The sequence below is a fragment of the Cydia splendana genome, chromosome 9, assembly GCF_910591565.1.
Source record: "Cydia splendana chromosome 9, ilCydSple1.2, whole genome shotgun sequence".
NCBI lineage: Eukaryota > Metazoa > Arthropoda > Insecta > Lepidoptera > Tortricidae > Cydia > Cydia splendana.
This window is the reverse complement of record NC_085968.1, coordinates 21,406,938-21,425,991: the sequence shown is the minus strand read 5'-3', so window position 1 is coordinate 21,425,991 and position 19,054 is coordinate 21,406,938. Positions and strand designations below refer to the sequence as shown.

At 39.9% G+C, this 19,054-nt stretch overlaps 2 protein-coding genes and 1 long non-coding RNA gene across 6 annotated transcripts in view; 2 read left to right on the top strand and 1 right to left on the bottom strand.

Moving 5' to 3' along the window:
- LOC134793860 (uncharacterized) overlaps positions 1-19,054 on the top strand; it is a 355,027-nt gene that overhangs the window by 235,835 nt on the left and 100,138 nt on the right. The gene's annotated exons all lie outside the window — the stretch shown is intronic.
- LOC134793803 (D-2-hydroxyglutarate dehydrogenase, mitochondrial) lies at positions 2,245-14,059 on the bottom strand. 4 transcript variants are annotated; one of them, XM_063765484.1, is made up of 11 exons: positions 13,851-14,059; positions 13,339-13,486; positions 10,986-11,183; positions 10,519-10,712; positions 10,273-10,441; positions 9,430-9,559; positions 8,065-8,221; positions 4,556-4,699; positions 4,176-4,197; positions 3,106-3,206; positions 2,245-2,886 (listed from the first exon to the last, which is right to left on the bottom strand). In XM_063765484.1, the coding sequence occupies exons 1-11, from the start codon at positions 13,956-13,958 to the stop codon at positions 2,731-2,733; spliced, it is 1,527 nt and encodes a 508-aa protein (XP_063621554.1). In that variant the 5' UTR covers positions 13,959-14,059; the 3' UTR covers positions 2,245-2,730. The 4 variants fall into 4 exon arrangements, with proteins under 4 accessions (XP_063621554.1, XP_063621553.1, XP_063621555.1 ...); XM_063765483.1 differs by lacking the exon at positions 4,176-4,197 and adding an exon at positions 3,936-3,957; XM_063765485.1 differs by lacking the exon at positions 4,176-4,197 and adding an exon at positions 3,686-3,707.
- On the top strand, positions 14,563-17,555 carry LOC134793835 (ribosome biogenesis protein BRX1 homolog). Its single transcript, XM_063765554.1, has 5 exons — positions 14,563-14,728; positions 14,802-15,078; positions 15,956-16,239; positions 16,733-16,970; positions 17,362-17,555. Exons 1-5 carry the CDS (start codon positions 14,606-14,608, stop codon positions 17,541-17,543), a joined length of 1,104 nt encoding a protein of 367 aa, XP_063621624.1. The 5' UTR covers positions 14,563-14,605; the 3' UTR covers positions 17,544-17,555.

Genomic DNA, 19,054 nt, shown 5'->3' with positions numbered 1-19,054 from the left:
GGAGTACGCTCTCTTTTGACGTTTTGAAGGTCGTATCGGTCAGGACATACCGCTGGTGACAGTCCATTCCATAGTTTAGCTTCTTGAGCAACGTACAGTTGAGGACTGCCAAGCATCTAAGTGGATAAGATCGAAATGTGGTCACGTAGAGCGATGGCGGAAAGAAGCGGCAGGGATTAATCCTCGGAGCACTCCCCGTTATACATGCGATAGAAAATGCCCAGCCATGTAAGTTATTGTAACCTCAAAATAAACACGATGACCCTGTATTAGTTAAGTAATTGGAACATCGCTACAGGCCCGACCGTTACAACCAGCCTACGTAGAGGCGTTCCGAATGCTGTGTTCCCGAATAGCGAATCTTTTCATTTTAATAGCGTGTCACCACATGACTATTGGAGCATGTTATAGAATATTATACAGGGTGATTCATGAGACGTGAGCAGGACTAATCCTGCACACTCAGTAACTGGTAATTGATCGATCACCGACGTATTTAGGTGAAACAACCACACTTTTTCCTATTTTTCAACTTTTTGGTGAGGGCAAATTTAATTTTCACCTCAGCAGCTCGAACAAGGGTACTTTGCTTCTTAAAAACAGTGAGCAAAATGCGATTTTGCTCACTGTGTCATTTTGTCTCACTCAGTGAGCAAAATCGCATTTTGCTCACTGAATGAGACTCACTCAGTGAGCAAAATGCGATTTTGCTCACTGAGTGAGACAAAATGACATTCAAGTGACCTTTATAGTCAAATGTCATTTCAACATGCGGGGTCTAATACAAGTTCGATATACTTGGGTTCTATTATCTCTGTCCCTCTAGGTATGTTCTCACTGCTTAGGGTGAACAATTTTGTGTACTACACGAGATCAAAGTTATTTACATCTCGTGCGCTTTTGAATCCCTTACTACGCTCAAGATTCTATAATAGATTCACGAGCGTAGCGAGTAGAATCTTTCGCTTGCACGGGACTCAAAATAAGCACTCGAAGAAATATCAAACTTTGATCTCTTGTTGTACAAATAACTATCTCTACAATCATGGTCACCTTACAAGACCTAATTAATAACATAAAACCTCTTTTACGAAGAAAATAAAATGTCAAACCTGAGTGACGCCAAGCGCGCACCACGATTTTAGTTTTTGCGACACGATTTTAGAATCGCGCTGTAATATATCGCAGAAAATTCACTGCGCGCACTGCGATGAAAAAGTCGACGATTTGTTCATTCTCAACATGGATTTCGTACCAGTCGTTTGTCATGAAACGTTGTCTTTAATATGCGATCGCTGTATGACTTTGAGTATTTATACCACAAAGGTGATCTTCTATTTCCATAATTAAATGGTCAACATCTAGCGTCTTCAGCAGCAGGTTCCGACATGTTGACGCTTGGAGAGCGAAATGCCGACTGAGGTCCGGGTGCGATTTTATTATCGCAGTGCGCGCGGGGCCATACAACTCCGTATGCTGCAATTCACTTTGCGACAATCGCGTCGCGAGCAGTCGCGAAAAAATGTGACAAATCACAATTTTAAAATCGCTGCGATTTTTTTGTCGCATATGCGCGCACTGCCATATAAACTCATACGTTACATTTCTGCGACTAAATTATCGCGCGACAAAAAGTCGTGGTGCGCGCTTAGCCTGAGATACGAGTTTTCAAAAGTAACCAGACCGTGATGACAATGATGACATTCAATTTGACACAGAATATCGGTAGTTTAGTATTCTAATGTTAGGGTGACCACATCCATGTCGTAAATAAATTAATAACTTTTTTTTTCAACACGACTAGAAAATTAACGTTAACCTCACTAATACTGATAGGAAACAGTTGCTTATAATTTACGAAATGCGCAGTGTTAGTCCTGCTCACGTCTCCTGAATCACCCTGTATACAGTATGTAAATTAACGAAAAACATTTACCTACTCAAAACCGTTAATGTGTAGGTCACACTGAGCAACTTTTACTATGGCACCAACTCCGAAATCGCGAATAAAAATTTGGTGGTTTCATACATTTTGCTGTTCTGGCGTTGAAATTTCCTATGGGAGAGTCAATTATTTTTTCGCAATTTCGGGGTTGGTGCCATAGTAAAAGCTGCTCAGCGTGACCTACACATTAACGGGTTTAAGTAAATGATTTTCGTTAATTTACTTACTGTATACTAGACTATGAAGCATGTTATAGATATGACAACCGAGCGGGATTAGTGAAAAAGGTTTTAAATAAGTACAAAAATATAATTATTTAATATTATACAACAATGTAACACGTATAAAACATTAATAACATAAAAAATAGTTTTTGATCACTCAATTCGTGTACATAAGTAATTACCTATTGATTTCAGAACCAATATATAGAACCATTATATGACCTATTTGGCTTACAGAGTAATCAGGCCATGACCTGAATTAAATCGACCCCAGACTATATACATAGTATACATATCAATATATTCAATATACATATTCAACAGGGATGGCCAAAAGTGTAAACATATCAACGAAATTTTATTGACAGTGAAATAATTTTTGTTCGGAATATTTTCAAATAAGAAAATTAAAGAAGCCCAACAAATTACATTCATACCTACTTATTTCGGTTATAAAAATCAGTTTACAGTTTTAACCAATTTCAGGGCTCAGTTAACATTTAACATTAAAACATGTAAACACTTTTGGCCACCAACGCTAGGTATTCCATAATTCACAATCTAAGGGTCCGGTAAGACCTTGTACGGGTTAAGGATGCCGTTGGGGTCCATGAGCCGCTTGAGATCCCTCATGAGGTCCAAGGCGGCGGGGTCCTTGCTGTAGTGCACGAACTGAGGCTTACGGAACCCTATGCCGTGCTCCGCGCTTATGGAACCCTGAAATAACAGACAATTTGAACAGGTTACCTGATATTTAACGGCCTCCTAGCCTAGTCGGTATATAGTGACCCTGCCTATGGAGCAGGAGGTCCCGGCTTCGAATCCCGGTCAGGGCATTTATTTGTATGTTTATCACGTATATTTCTTCCTGATTATGGACTTTATTTCTTAAAGACTTTAATAAGTGAATTTTTAAGGTCTAGATGAAAATCTAACCTTGAGTTTAGCGACCTCCTCGAAGATATAGGGCTCCAACAAGTCCGTGGCCTGCTTGCTGTACTCGGGCACCGTTATGTTGATGTGTATGTTTCCGTCACCTGAAAATATTCACATTTATAAACATAAATGTATGTGCCCCATTTACACTACAAGTCCTGATTCGTCCTGAGGGTCGCGAAGTTGGAATCTCGACGCAATTCGAATTTTAATCCTATTGTGGCGAGCGTTCCAACTGAACGTCTAGCGACCTGGTGGTAACGCTTTTCATTCGCTCGCGTAGTTTGGGCACGAGATCGTAGTTGATAACAGGGTCACACATCTTGTATAACTGGCCAACTTACCAATGTGGCTATATCCGTAGACCTTGGTGGTGACGCCCTACATTCGCTCGCGTAGTTTGGGAACTAGATCGTAGTTGACAACAGGGTCACACATCTTGTATAAGTGGCCAACTTACCAATGTGGCTATATCCGTAGACCTTGGTGGTGACGCCCTACATTCGCTCGCGTAGTTTGGGCACTAGATCGTAGTTGACAACAGGGTCACACATCAATCTTGCATAAGTGGCCATCTTACCAATATGGCCATATCCGTAGACCTTAGTGGTAACGCTCTTCACTCGCTCGCGTGGTTTGGGCACTAGATCTTAGCTGACAACAGGGTCACAAGTCAAGTTTGTATTGTATAAGTAGCCATCTTGCCAATGTGGCCATATCCGTAGACCTTGGTGGTGACGCCCTACATTCGCTCGCGTAGTTTGGGCACTAGATCTTAGCTGACAACAGGGTCACAAGTCAAGTTTGTATTGTATAAGTAACCATCTTACCAATGTGGCCATATCCGTAGACCTTGGTGGTGACGCCCTACATTCTCTCGCGTAGTTTGGGCACTAGATCGTAATTGACAACAGGGTCACACATCAATCTTGTATAAGTGGCCATCTTACCAATGTGGCCATATCCGTAGACCTTGGTGGTGATGCTCTTCATTCGCTTGCGTAGCTTGGGCACTAGATCGTAGTTGACAACAGGGTCACACATCATGCTTATATAAGTGGCCAAATTACCAATGTGGCCATATCCGTAGACCTTAGTGGTAACGCTCTTCATTCGCTCGCGTAGCTTCGGCACTAGATCGTAGTTGACAACAGGCTCACAAGTCAATCTTGTATAAGTGGCCAACTTACCAATGTGGCCATATCCGTAGACCTTAGTGGTAACGCTCCTTTCGCTCGCGTAGCTTCGGCACTAGATCGTAGTTGACAACAGGGTCAGACATCAATCTTGTATAAGTGGCCAACTTACCAATGTGGCCATATCCATAGACCTTAGTGGTAACGCTCTTCATTCGCTCGCGTAGCTTCGGCACTAGATCGTAGTTGACAACAGGGTCACACATCAATCTTGTATAAGTGGCCAACTTACCAATGTGGCCATATCCATAGACCTTGGTGGTAATGCTCTTCATTCGCTCGCGTAGCTTCGGCACTAGATCGTAGTAGTTGGCAACGGGGATGGACACGTCGTATTTGTACACATAGCCTTCTAGGAGGCCGGAGCCGGCGATGCTTTCGCGAAGGTTCCAGATCGTCTGTGGAATATAAGAATGTAGTTTATAGTGCCGTAGGTTCAGAGAGCGGAGTTATTGAAAAATCGTACCGCTTTTTAGATCACATTACGGTTGCCAAAAATTTAATTAGCAATCTTGAGGGTTGCTCTAGTGACTTCAGCGATTCGAATCCTAATTGTTTGACTTTCGCTCGATAGGCTTAAAACGCACTTTAAAAACTTGTTACAATTTATATACACAAAAGCTATGAAAATTGCTTCTAAAAATGTGAAATTTTATTGAAGTTTGACATTGGAAATGTCTTTTCGTTCGCTCCAGTATAGGGTCCGATTTCACGAAAAAGTGCGATCCCCTTATATCTCGGAAAGTTGTGAAGATATGATATTAACAAAAAGGCTCAAAAGACGCATAATCACGAGAGCCGTAAGGTGCAAAAATAATTATTCGAGAAAGTCAAAAACGAAAAAAGTTATGGTCGAAATAGTGAAAATAAAATCAATTTTTTTCCGAAATTTTGATTTTGGTGCTCGATAATTTGGAAACGAAGAATGATATCAAAAATTTGAGAAAAACGGCTCTGGACAATTTAGTCAGCTACAATTTGAGCCTAAAACAAAGACGATCGGGTTAAGGGTTTGCCCTGTAGCCTAACCTTAAAATAGTAAAAAAGTCAGAACGACATTTTTCACATGACATTTATGACTTCATGTTTCGCAGAGTTCGTTGTCGGTGTTTGTTGTGAATTATCGGGATTATGACGGCAGAATAACACTTGCACTGCGTGGGCTATCCAAATCGCTGCAGATTTTTTTGGTCTAACTCTATCTATCCTGTTTGAGACGGGCGTAGATAACGTGTTCACTATTCGACAATCTATGCATTCTTGTGGTGGTGGAAATAGAAATAGAGATAGAGGTAGAGGTAGAGGTAGAGGTAGAGGTAGAGGTAGAAGTAGAGGTAGAGGTAGAGGTAGAGGTAGAGGTAGAGGTAGAGGTAGAGGTAGAGGTAGAGGTAGAGGTAGAGGTAGAGGTAGAGGTAGAGGTAGAGGTAGAGGTAGAGGTAGAGGTAGAGGTAGAGGTAGAGGTAGAGGTAGAGGTAGAGGTAGAGGTAGAGGTAGAGGTAGAGGTAGAGGTAGAGGTAGAGGTAGAGGTAGAGGTAGAGGTAGAGGTAGAGGTAGAGGTAGAGGTAGAGGTAGAGGTAGAGGTAGAGGTAGAGGTAGAGGTAGAGGTAGAGGTAGAGGTAGAGGTAGAGGTAGAGGTAGAGGTAGAGGTAGAGGTAGAAATAGAAATAGAAATAATTTTATTTGTGAGCACAAACACAAAATAAAAACTTATACAGAGAAACATAAAAAAGAGAAAGTGCCACGAAATGGTCTCACCTCAGCATGTTGCTGGCGGCTGCTAGCAGATAGCTGATGCTGAACCCTGGCAGTTTTGGCTGTTTTGGTCATCGGACTCGTCTCGATGAGCACTTAGGGGAGTAGTACCCAAGATAGAGCTGATGCTGAACCCTAGCTGTACCTAAAGGAACTCAGGTTTATTGCAACATAGGCACACGCTGTTTTGGTCATCCGACTCGTCTTGATGAGCACTTAGGAGAGTAGTACCCAAGATAGAGCTGATGCTGAACCCTGGTTGTACCTAGCGGAACTCAGGTTTGGTGCAACATAGGCACGCGCTGTTTTGGACATCCGATTCGTCATGATGATCACATGGTAGAGCATTACCCAAGATAGCTGATGCTGAACCCTGGTAGTACCTATTGGAACTCAGGTTTGGTGCAACATAGACAAACGCTGTTATGGTCATCTCTCGTCGCGTCAAACTGCTGTCAAGAAAATTTCATATCTTGCAGCAAATGGGCCGCTGCCGATCAAGACTCGAGTGACGATAACGGCGATGTGGCTACCACTTCTCGAGTTGACTACGGATTTGCCGTGTAATAATTTTCTTGTACTTTGAACATTAATATATCCTGCTTATTAATCGAAAAATGAAATATGTACTTATACTTATGTGCCACGGCGACAATTATTCAAACTTCGATACGCGTGTGGAAATTTTGAAATTTGTTTGTTCACATATGTTATGTCCAGGATACTTGTGTTAATCTAAGAATAAAATAATTATCATTCAACGTTGTAGTTTTATTTTGTAACTTTTTCCTTATCCAGACTTTCTCGTCGCTCAGCGACAATATTTTTTCGAATTCCGTAGATTCATTTCCAATGTGCTCGATAGTCGTGTGAGGCACGAAATCTGTGAATTTTTTGAGGGAACTCTTCGATTACTTTTTTTGTTAACATTTCTCGCTCACGCTTACGCTCAGTGAGAATGAGAGGAGACGAAGCTACGGGGCCTTAATAGTAATTTATTATTTCATAATAAAAAGCATTAAAATACGAGTATGGGTTTCTGAAATGAGCACAAAGTGGATTTCATAAGATCACCACAAGAGTGTTTTAATGCCTACTTATGTAAGTAGGTACAGTTATACACACTGATTTATATACACACATATTATAAGCTCTCTATGATGTTATGTCACGACCGCCATTGTGGGATTTAACACACACAGTTAAAAAAACGTCATCTCGACTGATACTGGAAATGAGGTCATTATCAAATTCCTTTGAGATGTTCTAAATTTGAATATCATTACATAATGGATATCTACATTATTATTATGCAATGATAACATTCACACAGATAAGAAATTTGTTGTAATATACTGTATTTTACCATCATAATCATAATAAAATTGTTCCTGAGTTATGGATGTTTTCTATATGTTTTAGTATTTATCTATATACATATCGTCCACAACACAAGACTTTTTGTGTAAAATTGTCCTATAAAAAATATCCTATTCCCAATTCTTGCCAAAAATTGCCAATTCTTAGAATTAGTTGCCAAGCGGCCCCCAGGCTCCCATGAGCCTATATGATTTCCCTGAATCTTAGCGGGTTCCGACGCGACGGTGCCATCTAAGAGCAGCCCACTGCCCATCTCTCGCTCGAGGAACCGGTTGAGCTTCTCGCTGTCGTGAGTTTCGTCGCTACCGTCCGTGTCTAGTCTAGATCTAATGTACCTTGTCTGTATCTTAGCGGGTTCCGAAAGCGGCAGTGACATCTAAAATGTTGCACCGCCATCTATACCTATATGATTTCCCTGGATTTTAGCGGGTTCCGACGCGACGGTTCCATCTAAGATCAGCCCACTGCCCATCTCTCGCTCGAGGAACCGGTTGAGCTTCTCGCTGTCGTGAGTTTCGTCGCTACCATCCGTGTCTAGTCTAGATCTAATGTACCTTGTCTGTATCTTAGCGGGCTCCAAAAGCGGCAGTGACATTTGAAATGTAGCCACCGCCATCTATATCTAATTTACCTGGATCTTAGCGGGTTCCGACGAGACGGTGCCATCTAAGATCAGCCCACTGCCCATCTCTCGCTCGAGGAACCGGTTGAGTTTCTCGCTGTCGTGAGTTTCGTCGCTACCGTGCGTCTCCACTAGCACGTAGAACGGGAAGTCCGCTATCGGGTTCCTGTTCCACAATCAATCATTTTAATTGGTATGTTTGACACTTAAGGACGCTAAGCACTAAGAATTTCGTACATTGACCCGCCATTTCCTATCTCTATCGCAGGCCCATAATTGTGGCTTTCCATCAGAGAAGGGTCCGTATGCTTCATGTGCAATAAGAGCCTTTTTATCAGAATTTCCGTCATGGAAAGCCACAATTTTTCATTTTTGGTGTCCCACAGCTGGGCAAAGGCCTCCCCTCTTTTTCTCCACTCAACCCTATCATCGGCATTTTCCCACCATTTGGGATAGAATGCGTCCAAGTCGTCCCGCCATCTCCTTTCCGGCCTGCCTGAACCCCGGCTTGCACCGTCTTCACCATTTAGGTACGAAAGAAAAATTATTAAAAATACGTAGGTAGGTATTAAACAAAACAGTATCACTGTATTAAAATAAACAAATATGATAAGCACGTTAGGTGTTTGTTCAACTCTTATCATCACTTGTACATTACATAATTCATTACAGAATAAATCGTCATACTTTGAAGCAGATTCAAATAACATTCACAGATCTAAGAGATATTGATACAGAGACAAGATGAAAAGAAATTCAGTGATTTCTCGTTCGTCCGTATGAAAATGTCCTAATTTCTTAATTGAATTTTAATAATGGAACGATACGAGTATACTCTTATATCTCTCTAGCAGTTTAACCTTTAGCATCCCACCGTTTTATTACCTAGTAACGTACAAATTACCTACAATTTTAGAATAATTTTTGTCGCTCTTGTTTTTTTTTCGTTCTATTTTAAAACAAAGCAAACTCAATCATATTTTCTAATATTGACTCAAATTTGACTGCCAATTTTGGGCGTCTGCTAGCGTGCACAGAGCGGGCGCACACACGTGGGTGTCATTGTAGGTAAAATCCGTCGCCCGCGTCCGCGCCAGTTAGCGTTGTTCATAATATTTTTCGTTAATAACCTACTCACCCGCTCCGTGTAACCGCGCCAGCTATAAGGGCTGATTTAGACGGCGCGCGAACTCGTATGCGATTTCAGATACATTGAGGACTATTGGTTACATCCAATTCAGCCAACCAATCAAATACCGCAATGTAATGAAACTCGAATGCGAGTTCTCGCAACATGTAAATAGGCCTTAACAGACGCCCTTTTCTCGTATGGTGGGCCGCTACTATTACTGCTAGGGAAGAAGGTACACTTACGGCAAATTGAGATTCTTGCTGGTACTCTGGATGGAGTAGTTGTCAGCCATTTCGAAGGCCGACAGGATCTCCCCGAGAGACGCCTTAGCGCTGCGGTACAGACGCAACACGCTCTCGAAGTCCTTCACGCCTGAAACATAAACCACATACGTTATCCTCGTAAGGCCCAAGGTCCTACCTATAGTACTAAATCAGTTTAATCAAATTTAAATCATATCAAATTGGAACAGAGTTGCATTTTATTTTGTGACGTCAAGGGTCTGTGCGTAAGATAGTACAGGGCAATGCACGGCGACCTTAGTGACCAATCCTAGCGTTCCCTTTAGGCAAATAGCCGCGTTGTTGACTATTCTTGGTGACCTAAGTACCTAACCAGCATGTGATAACTATACTTACCAAAGAAGCCAAGGGTCTGTGCTTTAGGTAGTACAGGGCAATGCACAGCGACCTTAGTGACCAATCCTAGCATTCCCTTTAGGCAATAGCCGCGTTGTTGACTATTCTTGGTGACCTAAGTACCTAACCAGCATGTGATAACTATACTTACCAAAGAAGCCAAGGGTCTGTGCTTTAGGTAGTATAGGGCAATGCACAGCGACCTTAGTGACCAATCCTAGCATTCCCTTTAGGCAAATAGCCGCGTTGTTGACTATTCTTGGTGACCTAAGTACCTAACCAGCATGTGATAACTATACTTACCAAAGAAGCCAAGGGTCTGTGCTTTAGGTAGTACAGGGCAATGCACAGCGACCTTAGTGACCAATCCTAGCATTCCCTTTAGGCAATAGCCGCGTTGTTGACTATTGGTGACCTAAGTAACCAGCAGGTGGTAACTATACTTACCAAAGAAGCCAAGGGTCTGTGCTTTAGGTAGTACAGGGCAATGCACGGCGACTTTAGTGACCAGTCCTAGTGTTCCCTCTGAACCGATGAAAAGGTGCTTCAAATGGTACCCGGTGTTGTCCTTCTTGAGAGTTCGGAGGCAGTCCACTATGGTACCGTCGGCTTTTACCTAAAAACATTAGCGTACAATTAATATTTCAAAAAAGTATATTGAGACTTAAAAAAAAATCTCCACTTCCTACTCACTGCTTCGAGCCCCATCACTGAACCATGCAGGTTGCCGTAGCGAAGCAACCTTAAGCCTCCAGCGTTCGTGCTCACGTTGCCTCCAATATGACAGGAGCCCTTCGCTCCAAGGTCGAGCGGCATGATGAGATTGCGGTCTCGGACATAGTTGTCTAAGGCTTCCAGTATGCAGCCCGCCTCGCAAACAAGGGCACCTAAAATAAATAGTTATGTGTTTTACAATGGGTCAAAGTTGTTTGTTAAATCCTCGCACTAATATTGAGACCCGAGAAAGCAAATAATCCCAAAATGGTATTCCATGAGTGTTGTGACTGTTAAAAGACAAGAAGGTTAAACAAACTTTGCTACCGAGTGAAACACTACACTGAACGATATTAAATATTTATGTTATGTTAAATGCAGTGTGTGTGTACATTCTAATACACATTGGGCACACAAATATTAACAAAAATAAGGTAATAATTTACCCGATGTCTCATCCAAGCTTATAATTTTGTTCATCAACCCGAGACTGACAACTATCTCATCGAACACTGGTACAGAGCCTCCGACAAGCCCAGTATTGCCGCCCTGTGGGCACACCGCCAGTCTCTTCTCATTGCAGTACGCCAATATCTGCGATACCTGCTGTGTTGACTTTGGCTTTAGAACTACCTTGGATTGACCTGAAAATATGACACTTGTTCACATTCATGAAAAGCAGCAGGGGAGAAGTGGTATAAAGGAACCAGGTTTTCATATTATTAATTCTTATTGCAACTAAGGCAGTGGTTCCCAAAGATAACTTGGATCCGACCGAATTTGGCCGAATTTGTTACCTAACAAAAGTGCCAAATTCGGGATCCATTTCTTGGCTGTCTTAAATCGTACCGGCTGTTAACACAATTGATCAGCATGTCATCTCATGTTCCAGGACTCACTCAAATTTTGCTTGCGACCCACAAATGACCGTAGTTATGCAGAAAACGACCAACTCAATTTTTTTATCAATGCAGAAAGCGACTAAAGCTACTGAGTTGGGGTGCACAGTGTTCGATTTCCCTCAAAAAATTTCCCTATGCTGTTTATTGCATAAATCAATCAAGGAATGCATTTGAAATGCAAGACTAGAACACCCAGAAGTGTATTTCAAATACTTTTTTTAATAAAAAATAATTATATTTCATGACCTTGACATCGAAAAATTACTAAATAAATTCTACAAAATTATCTGATGAAGAAGTCGCTTTTTAATCAATGTAGTTCGATAAAGAAGCCTTTGGCGCATATTTTCTAGTTCTTAGTTTTGGAATTTACCCTCTGCTTACCGAGTTATTCATATAAATACAGATTTTTTATTTCATTTAATTTCTCCTGAAAAACTTAAAAGTGCGACTTGTAACTAGCACTGAAAGATGGCTCTTAACTAGGTCTACCACTGGTAAAAAAATCACGTTCCACTATCGCGGCGTTTGGGAGTTACGTATAAAGGTCAAATTATACTTTTTAGGGTTGTTACTTAAAGGTCAAACAAATATGAAAGGTCGGAGTAATTAAAAAATCTGATTAAATTAAATTAAGGAACAACATAAGAAACTTTATTTATATTTATTTATTTAACCTTTATTGCACAATACAAGAAATTACAAATGGCAGACTTGCCATTCTCTACCAGTCAACCATTGGGCCACGCAGAAACTTTTAAGTGCACTTTGTTAAACAATAAAGTCATTAAATTCAGAAAAGAAAGAAAGAAATTCAGAAGTCAAGTTATAGTTTCTTTTCGCAAGTTGGTCTCAGATTTAATATATTTTGTGGCTCATACAAATCATTTTCATTTTCGAGAACTAACGTGCAGTCGTCAACATGGGGTGGATTTTCATCACCGTCTATTAACGAAGATCCATCATTAGCTAGATCTTCATCATCGACTTCAGCCTCTTGTAAGTTTTCTTCATGAATCGGCTTCAGAAGTTCACGAACTGCTTCTGGTAGACTAATCCTACTGGACGATTCTTGTAAGTATAAATGAAAGAGGTTTGCACACAATTAAATGTATTCAAACTTAGCCATTTTGATAATGATAGATAAAATTGTTTTTTACGATTAGTCGATTTTTAATTAATCACTAGCACTGGTGCACTTTTGCCCCCGTCAATCCAGTGTTCCTGTATTTTTATTTATGTACCTGGAGTATGTCTAAACAATATACAGTTATGTAATAGAGGAAAATTTTGAATTAATTCTGACTAAAAATTAAAGGTCAAGTTGAGGGTCAACCCTAAAACTGTATTTTTAAATTCGATAACTCCCAAACGCCGCGATAGTGGAACGTGATTTTTTTACCAGTGGTTGACCTAGTTAAGAGCAATCTGTCAGTGCTAGTCACAAGTCGCACTTTTGAGTTATTTAGGAGAAAAAAAAAAGAAAAAAAAAATCTCTATTTATATGAATTACTAGGTAACCAGAGGGTAAATTCCAAAACTAAGAACTAGAAAATATGCGCCAAAGGCTTCTTTATCGAACTACATTGATTAAAAAGCGACTTCTTCATCAGATACTTTTGTAGAATTTATTTAGTAATTTTTCGATGTCAAGGTCATGAAATATAATTTATTTTTTATTAAAAAAAGTATTTGAAATAGACTTCTGAGTGTTCTAGTCTTGCATTTCAAATGCATTCCTTGATTGATTTATGCAATAAACAGCATAGGGAAATTTTTTGAGGGAAATCGAACACTGTGGCAGAACTACGGTCAAATGTTAGTATGTGTCCCATAGTTGGGAAATGTTGAACTAGAGCTTAAAATAATATATATTTTATAGTTTTACATTAATTACCTCTACAGTTCTTAATCCAGTCTATATTGAATGGCAGAACATCACTCTCTTCTGTGAGCACTTGCTCTTCACTCAAGATAGATTTAAAATAATTAACATCTTCTGATTGCACCACTCCAAATTCTTTCCTCTGAACATTGTATTTTGTCTGTTGAGAATCAATGTGTTGTTAATTAGAATGCTAACCCATTATAAGTTATTTTAGGCATCAGAATTGAAAATTTTTCTAGTAAGTATATTGTTTATGAAGTAATTTTAGGTCATTAAAGCTTTATCATTTTTCAATTCTAAATATGGTACCATTACCATATGACACCGCTAGTCTATAATGGGTTAAACCAGTAGGTAGTATTCTATTATAGAAATTCAAGATAGATATTTTTATCAAAACAAGTTTTACTGTTAACATAAGAAAAAAAAAACAATCCTCTGTTCTTAACATTATGGTTCAATTTTGCATGCATAGATATACTTAGCTGTCAAATACAGATGTTATTATTGTACGCACTTACCGCTGATAACTGTGGCAGAGCTTGAGATGCACAGCGAGTTTGAGATAAAATTAAACTTGGTTTACTAGTCCCGAGTGTTCTGACGAGCACTATCGCGGATTTTATCATATTTGCGACTGTCTTGAGGCAGTATTAATCTTGCACTAACATAAATAAAGTTATTAAACAACCTTATCTACGTTATTTTTGATAATGAAATGTCACTTCTACTTCCAAACTTGTGGCACGAGCTGCCATTGAACTTGAAACTTTAATACATAGAAGGTAGGATCGTATAGAAGCATGAATCTAGTATTAAACTGGATTGGGCATGAGTTGGGGATAACTGACAGAACGGGATAGTCTTACGTATCTTTCAGTAGGAGTAGCAGAGAAAGCGCTATGATTGTTTGTCCTTATCACAGTCTCACATATTTTTTGTTCCCCACCATTTTTTTAGTATGGATAATGGTGGGCAACAAATAAATTCGACCAATCACAGTGTCGCATTTGCGTATGTTTTGTCCCTCACGGAGGCACGCGTATACCACTTCTATACGATCCTACCTTCTATGTATAGAAGTGATACACGCGTGCCTCCGCATGTTTAAAAAAGTGGCTTAAACAACTAAACGTTGTCAGTTGTCAGTTTTGACATTGACAGTTAACAGCTGTCATTTCACACGTGCGTGTAAACGAGAGTTCGTGTTTTGTGCGGCTCTAACCTAAAGAAACAGAAAAATTTCTATAAAAGTGACTACAAATATATCGTAAAAATGGTTAAAGTAAAAGCAAAAAGTTCTAAAAAGAAACAAATAAAAGCTCAACCGACAAAAATGGAAGTAGAAACTGTTGTGTTACCTCCAGTGCGAATGTCGGATGATCCTACTCCTAAACAGGTACAATTTCTACTTTTATTATAATACTTTGTCGTAATTAAATAAAAATAACGATATTTTTCTTGGTTATTAGATAAAATGGATCAATAGGCAGAGAGTATTGGTATTCGCGGCTCGTGGTATTAACCACCGGCACCGTTATCTCATGGAGGACATTAAGAAACTGATGCCTCACCACAAGACTGAGTCCAAAATGGAAAGGAGCAAGAACTTGTACGTGGTGAACGAGATCAGCGAGATGAAGAACTGCAATAAATGCATCCTGTTTGAAGGCAGAAAGATGAGGGATCTGTATTTGTGGATGGCTAACATTCCTAATGGACCGAGCGTTAAGTTTTTAGTAGAAAACAGTAAGTATCATATCTTCATACATTGACATGTATCAAACAGTAGCAGTGCCCTGAAATTTTTCGGAGCGTTATCAAAGAGGCTAGTGACCGGGACCGTAGGGCTGGCAGCTTCCTCGCACAGTGTATAAGCATTGCAATTCAGCGAGGTAATGCTGCCAGCGTCTACGGGCCCTTGCCGAGGGGTGATTTTTTATTGTAGTTTAGGTTTAGCCACTCAACCGTCCGGCCCGCGAGACTGTTTTCCTGTCAACCGTCCGGGTTTTTTTAGCGACGCACGCCCCGCGCAGCGCATTCACAACTTTCTACAAAAATTATGACTACACTGCCATCTAAATTTTTTTAGAGCTAACTACTTTATTAGGCTACGTTGTCCCATCAAGAGAATTAAGAAATAATGCCGAAATATTCCGTTAGATGGCTCTGAAATCAATTCTTTCTTCCACCCCTTTGGATAGTAAGGTTCCCGCGGACGGTTAAGAGCATATTTTTTTCGGATACTATGCTATCGTCGGACGGTCAAGTGGTTAGGGATGTTTTATTTTTATTAATTTAGAATAGTTAGGTACTTTTAGTTTATAAGTTTTTATACAATATTTATATTTTTTTAGCTTTATTTAAACCTAAATATAGCAAATTAGTCTAATCTATGGATTTATTAAAATATCTAAGTCACTCGCGATTCTGGGATACCAGCCTGCCGCTCTACTAACTGAGCTCCCTAGACTTACCTGTTGACAGTGAATATTTACATAAGTGTGAAACTAATTAATTGAATGTCTAAAAATTTCAACAGTATACCTAGATCATGGCTTGTGTCATTTTACACAGATCTTGATACACAAGCAAATCAATACTATATGCATGTTTTCTCTTACAGTTTACACAATGGGTGAACTCAAAATGACAGGAAATTGTCTAAGAGGATCCAGACCGCTTCTTTCCTTTGATCCCCAATTCACCAAGGATACACACTATGCCTTGCTAAAGGAACTGCTAATCCAGATATTCGGGGTGCCCAACCACCATCCGAAAAGTCAACCGTTCTTTGATCATGTGTATACCTTCATGGTGCTCGACAACAGAATTTGGTTCAGAAATTACCAGATTTTATCTGAAGATGGGGCTTTGGCAGAAATTGGACCTAGATTTGTGTTGAACCCTGTAAGTAAAACCCTGATATGTTCAGACAACAGGTGTAATTTTAAAATGAAATATGTAAATAGGAAAGAAATAGTGACCAAGGTCCTCCAGTCATTTGAGTTGAATAAGGAAGATTCCTACATTTTTATATTGGTTGTGTCTTGTGCTTTTGTATGCATCACTATCATGGACATATGCTGTTCAAGTTAAATTAATGCATTCACTGCCAACGACCAGCAGTTCTCTGTTTATTGTTGCTCTTCGTTACATACAGTACAGGTTTTCCCATGTTATAGCTACGCTCGTAGCGCATAGCACGCGCTGGCACCGAATGTGTTAATAATGACATTGACGTGTGAATTTTACGATATATTTCATTAAATTATAGGGTTTGGCATTATGCTTAATGGGGATCCTCTTATATTTTGTCTTCTTTTTCTTCACGTACTATATTGTGGCGTCAAATAAGTGTATTCTCTTTCTTTCAATATTCATACTCACAATATTATTGCAGGTTAAAATATTCTCTGGTTCATTTGGTGGAGTGACCATCTGGGAAAACCCGAAGTATGTGAGCCCCGCTAAACTGCGGCAAGCTTTCTCCAAGAAAGCTGGTGATAAGTACGAGAGACGGATTGAGAAGAAAGCGGTGTATGAGGCTACGAAGCCCGAGACGGGGTATCCGGATATTGAAGATGCTGATTTCTTCAAGGGTGATGCTGTGGAGAAAGCTGAAGAAGTGGTTGTAAAAGGTAAGTAATTAACCAGAGAATGTCTATCAAGGTCAGAGAGGGAAGAGAGCGGCTTTTTGGCAGGGTTCGAGCGACTCTTAATTTTGTCTTTTTTGTTACTGAATGTCAAAGACATTGGAAAATCAAATGCCAATATTATTGCCCAGGAATTTAGGTTGCTGTATGACCAGACTCCAGATGTTAGTAAATTAAAAAGGTTGACAACCTGCATACAATTCTACATTCCCCGGCTGCCTCATCGGTGTTGTAGATGGTACTATATTTTATTTTGCCATTTCAGGTACCCATAATTTATTTTTTAAAGTGAAATTTAAGGTGTGACTCCCCCAACCGACTGTACATTATATTTCATTCAATTTTCTTAAGCTATTCATCAATATTTATTTTACAGACGAAATAAAGGAAGAGGTGGACAGTGAGGAAGAGGTTCAGATTAGACCCGCCATCAAGAAATCTAAGAGCAAACCGGACATGGCCATCAGACGGAAACAACTCAAAGCCAAGAGCAAGCTCATCTCCGACCAGATCAAGAAGAGGAAACAGTTCAAAAAGAAGAAGCCTAATAAAAAATAAATACCTACTTAAACCTTTGACCGCCAGACGTCGCGCGCGGCTACACCCCAATATCAACCAGGGATGTTGCGAATATTCGCATCCGCATCCGCATAAAATCGATGCGGAGCTCATGCGGACGCGGATGTCGACCAAGTCGGTAACAAAAACGTCTTAGTGGCGGCGTAAGTGCTAGGTAATTTCGTCATTATATATAACGAAATCGTCTAGATCCCGAAAACTCGGCCAAGTTACTGTTTTTTAAATAAAACGCACCTATATTATTGCTCAAATACTGAACATTTCGTCTTTTTAATAAAAATTACTAAAAATGTAATATTTGACGTTTTTTAAGGACCAAATCTTGACATCCGCATCCGCGGATGTGAGGCTTTAAATATCCGCATCCGCGGATGTTAAAAAATCTGCATCCGCAACATCCCTGATATCAACCTTCGTACATTCCGACACAGAATAAATAGTACTACCGTACAGAAAGGACACTTCCTACAAAACCGAAGTTTGACAGCGATTCAGGGACGTATCATGCTATCCCTTTCTAATGTATGGCACTATCCCTTTGGGCTATTTAGGGTTGTCAACATTCAAGTCATTATCTTATCTGTGGTATTGCACGCAAAAGGACGTCAAGTGGTGCCAACCCTAATAATTGCTCGGAACAATGCTGAGCCGAAAGGAGCCGAGTTTGCACGAAGTCAGGAGTGTCTCCCCACTGGCGCCGCGGACGTTAGGCGCGGCGTTCAAAGGTTTAATCGAATTTTGTATTTTATGAAATAGGTTATTGTCTAATAAAAAAAAGTATTTCCACACAAAATTAGTTTTATTTCGACGCGAGAAGCTACAATAAACAGGTACAGTTGGAAGAAAATGCGGGTTCACAAAGATTCTTAATAATAATACAAATGTGTAAAAATCTAAATTACTCAAATTAAATAGATGAGATCTCGATTATTAGAGTCGGACCCAGCTAACTTCGCCTGGCATTTGCAATGGCAAAGTGTAAAAATGTCATTATTAACCCTTTGACAGGGTTACAGCCATGTTACAGCCAAATATCAACTTTCGTGCATTGCGACAAGGATCACGATAACGCGCCGATATGACGTTTCTAATGACACTGTTTCACTTTGTTGAAGTCGGTGCCAAGTAAGCTTAGAACGACTGTATTAGACTCTTAAACATGGACGGTTGTCAGTCATGAGTTTATACTATTTTTGAGCCAGATCTACGTAGAATGAACTAATTTAACCTAAAGAAATAGGTGAAAAATATTTTTCACAAACCTTAAACAAAATGTAGTTTATAATGTTGGTAGTTAGATCAGGAGGAAAAATTATCAATTCTTTTTTTAATTATGGTAGCTCTCGTAAGACGCTTAACCCTTTGAATGCTAAGCGACGAGCTCGGTTACAGCGTAATATCAACATTTGTGCATTACGATAGATTGCAATGGCGCGTTGTATATAATAGGCGTGGCGCTCAAAGGGCGCTTAACTTGTTATCCAGGAAAT